Source organism: Geospiza fortis, unplaced genomic scaffold, assembly GCF_000277835.1.
Source record: "Geospiza fortis unplaced genomic scaffold, GeoFor_1.0 scaffold203, whole genome shotgun sequence".
Lineage (NCBI taxonomy): Eukaryota > Metazoa > Chordata > Aves > Passeriformes > Thraupidae > Geospiza > Geospiza fortis.
This window is the reverse complement of record NW_005054385.1, coordinates 2,233,063-2,245,753: the sequence shown is the minus strand read 5'-3', so window position 1 is coordinate 2,245,753 and position 12,691 is coordinate 2,233,063. Positions and strand designations below refer to the sequence as shown.

The following is a 12,691-nucleotide window of genomic DNA, read 5'->3' as shown; positions in this document are numbered from 1 at the left end:
TGTCTGGGGTATCAGAGAGCTTACAGCAAGTGATGGCTTCAGCACTAACTTTACCTCCCTGAAAAGAAGAAATTTAGCCAGGTAAGGACCTAGCTTGAGATCTGTCAGGTGAAAACAAATGGATTACCAGACAAGGGTGTCTCCAGAAGATTTAAAGGTCTATATACCTTCCCTCCTTTTCAGAAAAACCACTATGCCTTGCACAAAGAAGAAATACAGAGCCTGTATCTTTATGCATTTATGATGCTTTTGATGGTCTCCACCTCTCAGCCAGGAAAATGGAGTGGATTCATCCCTTTTTTCTCCACTGTCCTGATGTCCTCTGCCAGCTACTCTTACTTCTTGTAGAGTCTCAGGCTTATGGGGAGATATACATTCCCTCTAATTGTACCTGGCTAGGGCTGAGTTATTTAGCAAAGGTCCTATCAAACCAGAAAAATCAGCACTCCTCTTTCCTTTGGTCTCCTCTTCACCTTTCTTCCACTCACTTCTAAAGACAGGTGATTTACTATTGCCAAAATGTCTTCCAGATCTAAACGGAAAACAAAATATGAAGTACACCTGCAAAATTATTTCAAAATAGCTTTGGAGAGCACTTGGGAAGGGGAGAGAAGTCTGTTGGTTTGAACCAAGTTTTTATACATTAATGACTGTTGTTCAATCAGCAGTGAAATTTTTTAATAATCATGTTTTTGCTACAACTATTTCATTTTTTCAGACTATCCACTATTATGCAAGATTGGATTGCTTAAGCTGTAGTGCTAGGACAGTTTATTTAATCCAATTTTTCAAGGACATTGCTGCCTGCACACTCTTAAAATTCACAGTGCTTCTGTTCCAAATACATATATACCTTGGCAACAATTTAAAAGAGAGAATATAAATGAAAAGGAGGATGTGCACACACACAAAAAAATTAATTTAGTGCGAGGATTATCTGGGCCTTATCTAGGAGTGACAGAAGAATTTGTTCTGTGGTCCAGCTGATCAGGCAGACACAAGGTACTGCAAGAAGCATTTTTTCCTGCTTCCATAGAGAGTACTAATGTTGAGGCATACAATTGGCTGTCAGGACTATTAACTGCCCAGATTTCTCAAGCTAAGGGGGAAAAAGCTAACTCAGCAAAAAGCACCTGTCAAAGGATGGTGTGTTTTTATTTTCAGCAGTGAATAGGCCCACAGGACACTCCAAAAGGTAAGTAGAAAATTCTGAATAGAGAAAAATAGAGAAAACTATGATGACTGGTGGTGAAAGCAAGGGAATGTAGGTGTCTGGGGCTGCTTGGTCAGCCAGTGACCGTCCTGAAGGAGTCCTGGACAGTGCTGCCATTCGCAGCTCCCTGCTGCTCTCCTGTGTTGTTCTGAAAGTGGTGCTGAAGCAGTGGAGAGTGCCAGCCTTTCCCAAAGCAGGCCTGGCAGACCTCCCTACCCTTGTGGGGGGGTCACCCCTCCCCTCCATGCTCCATGTCAGTGTGCCCCATGAGGTCTCTCCATGGAGCAAATCACTCCTCCAGCGTGTCTGTAGCCTGCACACCATCCTGGCCTTTGCTCGTGTGGAGCAGTGGGTGAGGTCTGAAGGCATGGGGGAAAAGGCACCCGTGTGCTCACATTGCCTGTGGCCTGTGCTTCCCTTTCCTCCCAGGGGAAGCAGAGTCTCCATAGATGATCCTGACATGTCTGATGGTGCTGCAGCTCCCAAAGGCCAGACTGCTGGCCCAGAGGTCTCCGTGTCTGAGGCACCTCTAAGGGCATGGTCCTGTGTTTTATTACAGTAATGGTGCCCTTACCAGCTGTTGTGCCACAGACACTGACATCAACCTCCTGAGTGTCCAAACAACTGTGATGTTGTTTCTCAGAGCCACAAAAGAAGGCTGCTAGATGGTTTTTTTACATAGTCTGGGCATTAGCTTACACTATCAGTGGCTCTGGATCCAGCAAGACAACTGCCTGGGACTAGAATGCCACATTCCTGTGCCCCTGGCTTTCCACACAGCTCCCATTCTCCCTCCATCTCCCCCATCCCTGCGAGCAGAACCACACACCTTGTGAGGACAGGGGCTGTATATAATTAGATGGCAGCCACCGAGGAAGCCAGCCTCCCAAACCACAGAATGCTTTGGTCATTTATGTAGTCTTTTCCAAAGAAAAAACCAGCCATTACTAGAACAGCTGCTTCTCCCCCATGTTTTCAACCAGCTCTCCCTCCCTCTGGGGCTGTAGTGGGGCTGCAGCTCCATCCAGGATCAGACCCAGGCACTTTACAGTTCCTAGTCTTGTTTCCCCTCTTTACCACTGCCACAGAGCCACAGTGGAGAGGGTGATCTGAACATACCAAGTAGGAAGAGGAGGAGTTAGAGCTGATTTACCACCTTGGAGGCAAAATGCCTTGCCAGGCAGGGATTGTAAATCACAGATCCTATTAGCAGGCTTAGGGGAGAGGGATGAAGAGGGCTTATTTGCCCACATTGTATTGCAGTCCTTGATGTCAAAGGACCTCTTCAGACAAGGAATGCTGAAGACCGAGTTCCAGAGTGCTGGTACTTGTGTAGCCCAGATCCCGTAGCATACTGAAATCCCTATGGCAACTCTGTTCAGAAAGAAAAAGTGATGGAATTGCCATAAATGGTTTGAAGAAAAAAGAAACAGCAGAGGAATGTAAAACATCACCGCAGAGAAACACAGAACAGCTCTGGTTTGGCCAGATTGACAAACTTTGAAGAGCTGGTGAAATATGTGCTGACTCTGCCTCTAGTGGGCCTCCAGACAAGACCACTCTAGACAAAAATGCCCTAAAACAGTGTGATCCTTCTCCAGCAGGCTACACCATTGTATTTGTGTTGTTAAGATAGTCTCTGATTCTGTGCATACATTCTTCTTAAATGTCAAGGGCCACTCTCTTGAGGTTCCACCACACTTATGCTGCATGAACATATTTTAAAGCAGATGCAAATGTCCCTGTAAATATTACTAATATAAGAACAGGGGGTTCTGCAAAATTACTAGATAATAGTAATTTCGAAAACTTTGTGGCATCAAATGAATATGGTATTTGTGAAAATTGTTTTGCAGTAGTAAATATTTTGGAGCCTAAGCTAAACTCCTACTTTAGCACTTACTGTTTTGCAATTACTGACATGGAAATATATCCTTCCATGAGAACTAGTTCTAAAAAGTACATTTAATGTGAGTGAACACACAGAATATCCCAGACATGTAGATGAAATTCATGAGATCACTAGCAACATTTAGCAGAGTTCATTAGCTATCTAGGCCTGAACAGAGTTGGCTGAATAAGCCAAGCAGTCTGTATGTGCAACGAAGTGTGGAGGAAAAATATCCCTCATGTAGGAGTGGAGTAGATCTGCAGTGTCTCGAGCACAGTGACTGTAACATACCTCTGCACTCCAGTTTGATTCCTTTGCACCAGACCCCATGTCCCAAACTGAAGCTTGAATGGGACAAGTAATTTATCTCACCCTGTAATTCTGGTGGGAGACACAAGGCTCCCTGAGCGAAGTAAAATGTGGCAGTTCCTTTGGTTGCATTTGTTGCTTAAACTGGTCACAGGCTGATGGTGTGTGGTTTTCAGTAAGGCTGTCTGGAATTTCTGTCCTCTGGAAATATTTCAGGGTTTGCTGAAAAAACCTGTCCCACTTCTCAATAAAAGCTGAAAAAACTAGACACCTTTTGCAGCTAATCTGGGTAAAAGAAGAAAAGGCAGCAGTTGGCACAACACACATAATTTAGAGCTGGCTAAGGGCCTTTTGGTCTAACAAAAAATTATCGGATGAAGGTGGAATTTTCTAGAACAAATCATTTAACAGTCAGCTCCCCACTCCTTTCTCTGTTAGATCCTGTACCTTTCTTACTGTATTTGAAATATAAGCCAAAAATTATTGCACAACCAAACAGAGTGAAAAAAGAAACTCTTGAGCCATGGCATTGAGTAAATGTCACCTGAGTCAACAAAGAGTCCGACAGATGGAGGCTTTAACATTGTTTTTTCAAATTCATCAGTAATTTATTTTTAAAATAATGACCGTAAATCTTCCTAGAACAGATTGTTTTTCTGCCTGGTATGATTCATTAAACCAGTACAGAATGAGATCATTATCATTTAAGTTAGCATTTTTGAGACTGCCAAATATCCTTCAAGTACTTCCTGCAGCTGGGACTGCAAGCACTGTCCTTGGAGCTGGCAGCCTGCTTGCACCATATCCTGGTCCAAGAGCTTCTTGTGTCTCTGGCTAGCAGCACTGCTGTGCCCACGGGGCCCTGCTTGAGTGGGTCACTTTACCTGCCCCTCAGGCAGCAGACAATTGGAAACTGACTTCGAACTGCAAGGCTTGAGAGTCTATGGAAATAAGCACCTGAAGAGATGCACAACCATTTCCCTGAGGAGCTAGGGCTGGAAACTCTTCTCTTCTCCAGAGGTGGACTCCCACCCACCTCAGCCTGCAGGTGAGCTGGCTGATTACTGGGACACACCAGTCAATGACGTCTCTGGATAAATTGCCTCCTCTTGCAAATTCCCACACTGTAAAGCCAAAGGATGCAGCAAGCAGAGTGGCAGCCACAGGAGACAGGTTACCAGAAACAGACTTTTTGCCCTTTAATTTCTTTTAGGTGTAATTTCCTGACTGCATTATTGAAACAACGACACAAGGGGCATGATGCAGCAACAGGGAAGACAGAAGCAGGTAAAAGCAAAAGAGACAATGTCATATTTGTGTAGAAAAAAAGAAAAATGAGCTGGCAGTAAAGCGGAATTCACAAATTATCTGATAAAAAGGCACATAGCCATTCCCTGCCCCCACAACCACTCTGAGAGTTCTCTGACACATGAAGGACACCAAAAGAAGAAAAAAAACCACCCAAAAAGTCAACAAACAAAAAAAACCCCACCACCCCAAATTACAGCAATTACTTGATCAGGGCATTTTCACTTCCTATTCTGGGAGAGAGAAATTCCCCAGGTCATCTGACCTCTGTTGAAACTATACCAGGAAGAGGAGCAGCAGCAGTTGACAAGTGCAGGGCGTTCTCTGGCTGTACAAAAGCCTCCCATGTGTGAGCCAGAGCTCAGAGCAGCACAGGGATGTGCAGGTGTGTGTACACATAGCAAGGTGAGCTGCGAGTATCCTGCCAGCCAGATCATCTCTTGCACAACTCTCCAGTCCTGCACAGCCTGGTGGACCTTTCGCTGCTTGTTTCCTAACATGCCTCCAGAGCAGACCTTCTGAGGAGCTGTTTCCTCACATGCTGTTTCCTTAAATGCTGCTGAAAGCAGCTCTCTCCAAGAAGAGGTGGCGGCTGGCAGCATGGTGGGAATAATGGCAATGAGGACGTGGATTGAGCCAGTGGTTGCGGGTTCCCAAGTGGCCAGTGCCTTCTACGACACAGCATTGCTGCTGGTAGTGAAGAACTACTACAACCAGACCAACAGCACTGCTCCCTCCCAAGTCCTGGAAGATGCTCAGCAGAAGGCTGTATCTAATTTTTATATCATCTACAACCTAGTTCTGGGCCTGAGCCCGCTGGTGTCAGCCTATGGCTTGTCCAAGTTGGGGGACAAGATACATCGCAAGATCCCCATTTGCTTCCCTCTTCTTGGTTATTTGGGCTCCAAAACTCTCCTGCTCCTCCTGATTCTGCTGGGCTGGCCAGTGGAGGTGATGTATGGGGCTGCTGCCTTCAATGGGCTGACAGGAGGCTTCACCACACTTTGGGCAGGCATCATGGCTCTGGGATCCCTGGGGTCCTCTGAAAGCAAGAGGTCTCTGCGGCTCATCATTATTGAACTGGTGTATGGCCTGGCTGGCTTTCTGGGAAGCATGGCATCTGGCTACCTCTTCGTTGGCTTCAGTGACCACTACCAAGAAGGCACTGTGCTGGTGTGCTGCAGCATTGCTTGCTATGCCTTTTGTCTCCTCTACAGCATTTTTGTCCTCACAGTCCCCAAGCCAGCAGCTTCCTGCCCAGCCAAAGCCAAGAATGCAGAGGAGGTGGGTGGTCAGCTACCAGAAGCAGCAGTAGCAGGGAGCTCCCAACCTTCGGAGAGCAGCATCTTTACTCCAGTGTCACCCTCGAAGCTCATCATCATCCTGCTGTTTGTGGCAGCAATCTTCTATGACCTGGCTGTGGCTGGTGCAATGAATGTACTCCCACTGTTCTTGCTCAGGGAACCTTTAAGTTGGAATGCTGTGGAGATTGGCCATGGCAGTGCTGCTGGGTACGTGATCTTCATTACCAGTTTCCTAGGGGTAGTTGTGTTCTCCAGATACATGAGGGATATTACCATGATCATGATCGGAGTAGCTTCGTTCAGCGCTGGCATCCTCATCATGGCCTTTGTGCAGTGGACGTTCCTGTTCTACATTGGTGAGTTGAACAGTCACGCACATGAGCAAATACAGCTGAGAAATGGGTGTTTCAACATCACTGGAAGGGCTTTTTGCTTTGCGTTGTGACAAATTTGCAAGCAGGGAGTTAGGCAGATCATCACAGGAACAATTTGCCAGAAAGCATTCTTTTTACTCCTCTTTCCCCACATCTCCCTTAGTACTCTTAAGACTCAGCACTCAACAATATCCTGAAGAGGCATACACCTCTGCCAAGGATTAGTTTAAGGCTCATTAACTTGTAATTCATCAGTTGGTCACAGACCAGATCTGAGCAGAACAGTGTTCACACTCTGGGAGACTGGGAATTGTTGCTGACTCCCTGTCCTGGTGAGACTGCACCACTGCAGCAATAGGAAGCACTTGCTTCCTCTGAGGCAAGGCTTAAGGCTACAACAGAAGCAAAATGGCAAAGGCTTCCTATTATGAGAACATCTTAAGATGCGATTTATTTTTGTCATATGAAGGCACTTACAGCTGATGGAAACTTAGTGAAACATTGGTGTTGTAAAGTACCACAATAATGTAGCTTACAGATCTCACACTGTTACATAAATTACTAAGGGACAGGTAACAATAGATAGGGCAGCATCCCATGATAAAGAAAAGGCAAGTTTACTTCTGGGAGCTAACCTGTGATGAAAAACAAAATCCAAGAACTGCATGCATTGTGCTGGAGCTATCTCACAGAGTATTATCTGTTACATGGCTTTAAGGTTTTGTTTCTCAAAGACAAAGGAAAGAAAGACACTGGAGATAAATGTCCTGAAATGCTTTTTCTGTCTGTCCCTACAGGGAATGGGGAATTGAAAATTAAACAAAGTTGTTCTAAAGGGAAAGATGATAGGAGATGGTATTTGTGTACTAAGCCAAACACTGAGTGAAAATTTTAAGAGATTATGTTTGTTTAGCCAATCAAGCTGGAGAAAAAAAAGATAAAAAAAATAAGTTAAAAAAAAAAGCTTGTTTAGTAATTCAGCTCATTTTCATCCTGAAGGCCTGCTGCTATGCAGTGTGTTGGATGCTTATTCCCTGCATTGCAGAAACACCTTGGTACACTAGACATGGACCAAGTCTTCACTGAGGCTGGTTCTGCTGACAGGAAGGTAATTCCAGCTCTCTATAAATTTTCATAGTAGACAGGCTAGAATGCTGCAAGCCAGAAGCACCGAGATGCAAGACAGATGTAATGTTATAAAAGTACTGTTCCTGTCAAGGCTGTGTAGCACAGAGGGCTCTCTGCATGTTAAAACTTAAATCATCATCCTCATGATCTCAAAGGAGAGGGAGGATCCCATCTATGCTGGGATGTCTGGCTGAGAACATGAGACTGTGTCTAGTTTGGGCTGAGAACATGAGACTGTGTCTAGTTTGGGCAAACGACCTCTGATAATGGGAGCAATAGGTGGCTCTTTTTAGCAGAGAAAAGGTGAGGCAAGGTGTCTGTCCAAGCCAGTGGCATGTAATCTTCAAAAGCAGTGGTTGTGCTGGATCACAAAGAGCAGATACTGGTGATAACTCAAAATTCATTGCATTACAGCACGGGCAGTGATGCTCTTTGCCCTCATCCCCTTACCAACCATCAGGTCCATGTTGTCTAAGCATGTTGAAGGATCATCCTATGGTGAGTATTTTGGTTACCTTACCAACCAAAACCCCCTGAAATCCCTTTATTCAGCCTAGAGTACTAAGAGAACAGTAAGTTATTGCTGCAATCTGTGCTTTGTGTAATAATACCTGAGCAAATGATACCACAAACAGGAAGGGAGAAGCAGAGAAACTTGCTGGACAAGATTCTCACATCCAATCTTCTTGTCCTTGGTTGCATCATCATTTATCGACACAATTTTCAGCACATACTTCGAAAGATTACAATCAGTGCATAGTTTATAGGTGGGGAAAATAGCTGAGGTGCTTCTCAAAAACACAGTACTGCAGGGAGAACCAAGAAAAGCAGGACATTGAGTTGAAGCACTGTTATATTCACATCATTTATATCTCTTTTTTATTTTACTTCCAGCTTTGGGAAGGATGGATTATTTTCATCTTTTTTTTTCAGTCATGCTCTCTAAACATTTCTTCAGGTGTTTGCAGTTTGTTCCTGTCACACCTGATTTAACTGTGAAGAATAACTTTTGCATAAAAATTGACCCTTCTTGGAACAGCAGCTGGAATTCTTTTCCATTAAAATACATATTAAAAATTAGTAAAATGTATTTTACAGCAGCATATTGAGGCCTATCATTTTTACCCCAATGAGCTAGATTTAGACACAAGATACAGAACTGGCCATTCATTCAAACAGCACCACAGACCCACAACTGCTCATACCTCGTCCAAACAAGTTTCCTCTACATCCTTCACATCCTTTTCCTTTCTGCCATATGAACATGACACTGCTCTGTCACCAGTTCATTCCTACTGCTTGTACTCCCTCAACATCCACCATAGCACAATCATCTCCCTGCCACAAACAGCACAGCTCACATCCCAAATTAATCACTATAAATCAAATGTTTTTAATCTCCACCTGGAGCCATATGGGCTGCACATGACGATGGTGTCAGTCCAGACCTCAAGCAGCACCCTGCAGCAGAGCAGCACCTGCCTTCTGGTTGCAGTTTCATCTCCTGGTGCTGAGCGGCTGCGGAATGCTACAAGGGCAGCAAGTTCAGCACACAGCCCTGACCCCTTGTCCCCCGTCTGCAAGTCCCAGCCGGGCTGGGTTATTGTTATTTCCCTTTCACCTGTTTACCATGACAGAAACCCTTCAGTAAAGAGTGGTTTCAACTAGAATTCAGTTTCTGCCTTTCTTCCACCTGAAATATTATACAAATCACACACACATCCCCATTTCAGGCATTATTGTCATTTCAACCCTATGAACCACTTTTCTGGCCTAGGCCAGAAGCAGACCCCGACTAAAATTTCTCCTGCCCTGAAGATGTCAGCTCTAGACTATTTTTCTACCTCTAGCAAAAGGAACACTTAATTACCAGTTTATTGCTGCTCTTACAAGCAGCTACCTTTATGTGTAGACTGTTTAGGCAGACAGTTTTCCAGTTGAATCTTTTGTCTGACACCTAAAAGAAGGAAAAATTATTTAATTATTTAATTGTTGTCTAGAACAGAAGCAGATACAAGCTCATGCCATCTGGTGTTAGTGGAGCAATGACTACACAATTGTGATCCTGGATTTGTCAGGGAGATACCACAGCTGGTTTGCTAATCTCCAGCAACAAACTATGTTCTTGTTTTAAAGGTAAGGTGTTTGTCCTGCTGCAACTGTCTTTAGTCATCACGGGAGTAGTGACATCTACAGTCTACAACAAGATCTATCAAAACACACTGGACTGGTACAGCGGCTTCTGCTTCATTTTGTCTTTTCTAGTTGGCTGCCTGAGTCTCCTCCCTTTAAGGTAAGAAATGGGGAAGATTCTATTGAAAAGACATGCTGTATTTTCTCCGTACTTCCTGATTTTAGATCTAAAATTTACAATACAGAGAGGAAATAATTTTAAAAAGAGAACAACACTCCCCACCAACTGAATTTTAAAAAAAGGGAAAAAACCAAACTTGCAGAAATGAGTTGACAAATACCAAGGAGATTCAAAGAATGAAAAATGTAATATCTAGCCAGTGCTTTTTTTAATCTTATTTTTGTTTAATGTAACATGAATTGCTGTAGGAAGAGTATTTGGCAGTTTAATAGCTAATAATCCCAGAGGACAAAGCATTCACACAAATATAAGTGCTTGGTACTGTGAAAATAGTAGTAAGTAGAATGAAGGAATAACCCTACACAAAGTAAAATCTTTTATAAAAATTCCATTATATGTTACCTACCCATTAAGACAGAAAAGAATAATTTCAGTCTCCCTCAAATGTTTTAGAGACACTATTACCACAGTGAAGGAAAAGGTTACTTTTCTGGTCCATTGAATTTGCCTAACTGTACCACCATGGACTGACTGAGAAGTGCAATTTCAGGAACAACTTTTAAGCACAAAACCAGCTTAATTTGAAGAGAGAAAGCTGAAACAACCCCTCCACCTACATTTACAGAATTTTTGAAGGATCTCCCTCCAAGTCTCACTTTGTCCATTAGAACCTTCCCAAGACACTCCAGCTTGTTGCTTTACTAGAAACAGCAAGATTCTTTCTGTATGAAGTGAACTGTGATAATGTCAGTATTTAATACACGTAACAATATCTTCATTCAGATGTAAGGCATGTACTGGATAGGCTAACGCCTGATTCTAGGCAAAATTCTTGCCTAGCTCAGCTGTAGTTTTAACAAAGTAGAGTAGTACAAAGTCTAAAAGCACTTATGTATACTGACTTCAGCTGCACCACCTAGACAGGAAGCAGAGCCTGTAAGGAAAGCTCGTCCACCACCACCTCCGTTTTATCCAGAGCACCAAAGGCTTTCTGGGCTTGTGAATGCATTTGACAATCAGTGTCTTCAGTGTGAGGAAGTTTACTTCCTACTCATCACTCCCCTGGCTCTGCTTTCCTTCTCAGATCTTCCAGACAAAAAAGACTTGTTTCTTATATGCAACCCTCTCTCTAACAGGGGTCACTGCTAGCTACTCAAATGCTTTTTAATACAGGTTCCAAATAGAAGTACCATTATCAGTACAAACACGGGTTATTAAAGTGAAGGATGACAGATGATGCCAATGTCACTGAATGCGCACAAGAAAAGCTGGCAGACCACTGAGAGGAATGCCATTAGCACACAGCCAGCTCCAGATACCCCAGAAAAGTTTAAGACATAGATGTGGAAAGGGCAAACTGCAGTTTGAGAAGGTAATTTGCTAATTCTTATTATCTGCATTTTTTATTGCTCTTTACAGCTTTGTGGCCATCAAACAACGGTCAATCACTGGCTCCCTTGAGATTCTGACTGAGTAACAGAAGCATCTTCTGGTTGTTATCATTAGTCCCTACCAACACAACAGGATACATAGCATTTGTATTTCCACTTTACAGCATGCCACAACCTCTCAGCCACTAAGCCTCTTGCCCAGGAGGAGATGTTTGCCTTGTTATTTCTGCAGCACACACCCCATCCTGCAGAGTATGTGTATTAGCTATTGCACGCCAGCAGTCCCCAGAGCATTCTGCTCTCTGCTACGCTGGTCAGCAATACCAAAGAGGCACAAGGATATAGGCTAGAAAAGAACATACCATTTCCAGACACATCATTCAGAGTGGAAGCGGAAAGCAGAGGATTGGTTTTCCATTAGCTCCTTCTTGTTTGTTTATTCAGAAATCTCAGGGCAGTTCTGTGACTTCGGCTGATGAAACAGGGCTGCAAGCCACATGCCACATGCACAGGTCCATCAGCAGGACACACCAGCTCTCCATCTCCTGCAGATGTTATCAGCCCAGCCAATTAATGTTATGTACAAGACCATTAAATAGAGAAATAACACCATAAAAATATGTAAGATTAACAGAATTTTAGTAATCCCCACAATAAAACACCGCTGAACAGATGTTCATGTCCCTGATTTCTGGGAGAATGTCACACTGGACAGTGCTTCAACAGAGCTCATGCAAGGACTAAGACTCAAGAGCTAATGCTGGTGTTTCAGCTCACACTACCACAATGTGCTACTCTTGTCGCGGGTTAAGAACAGCTAAGTGCAGCACACAGCTCCTACAGGATTTATGGAGTTGTAGGGACACTGATACCGTGTAATAGTTACTGTGTTACTAGCTTTTATCTGGGTTGGAGAGGAACCTCATACAGCACAGCAACTAGCATGAGATGATGTCACATAAATCCAAACATGAGTCAAAAGTGTGGCATGTCTCACAAGGACGTGTCTGCTTACATGCTAATTGAACTAAAAGGTTTAAGCAGCTTCCAAGGTCCTGGACTAAGTAAAGGGAAGTTAAAAGGCCCTAAATAACTGAAATAATCTGGAGGCAAATGGCAGTTTCAGTTCAAGCCAGGGGTATAGCAAGCAGAAGTTGGTTCATCATTATACAATCCCTTCCTCTGAGGAAGTTGCTGTCACCCTGTCCCCCCCATCCATCTTCCCCCTCCAATCTTTCCTCAGCTCCTTCACTTTCAGTACCAGAAGTAATGCAACAACAGGTCAGATGATTTCTATTTAGATCAACTGTGGAAGAAGATTTTAGGGGAAGGGTATTTCTGTAGTAAGATAGTGAGCTACTTAACAAAATAAGCACATGCATCATTTCACCAGTGAAGACCGCACAAAAATGAAACTTTATTCTAAGTAAAGGAGTCATCTTTTAATACATTTATTGGT

At 43.6% G+C, this 12,691-nt stretch overlaps 1 protein-coding gene across 1 annotated transcript; it reads left to right on the top strand.

The window, feature by feature from the left end:
- The first annotated feature begins 5,084 nt into the window (after positions 1 to 5,084).
- SLC46A2 (solute carrier family 46 member 2) lies at positions 5,085 to 11,903 on the top strand. Its single transcript, XM_005425335.2, has 4 exons — positions 5,085 to 6,381; positions 7,942 to 8,025; positions 9,664 to 9,820; positions 11,261 to 11,903. Exons 1-4 carry the CDS (start codon positions 5,322 to 5,324, stop codon positions 11,316 to 11,318), a joined length of 1,359 nt encoding a protein of 452 aa, XP_005425392.1. The 5' UTR covers positions 5,085 to 5,321; the 3' UTR covers positions 11,319 to 11,903.
- The last annotated feature ends 788 nt before the right edge of the window (positions 11,904 to 12,691 follow it).

Coding starts and splice junctions, on each gene's coding strand:
- SLC46A2 (XM_005425335.2), top strand. CDS start 5,322: ATGGTGGGAATAATGGCAATGAGGACGTGGATTGAGCCAGTGGTTGCG. Junction 6,382..7,941: donor GACGTTCCTGTTCTACATTG/GTGAGTTGAACA, acceptor ATTGCATTACAG/CACGGGCAGTGATGCTCTTT. Junction 8,026..9,663: donor TGTTGAAGGATCATCCTATG/GTGAGTATTTTG, acceptor CTTGTTTTAAAG/GTAAGGTGTTTGTCCTGCTG.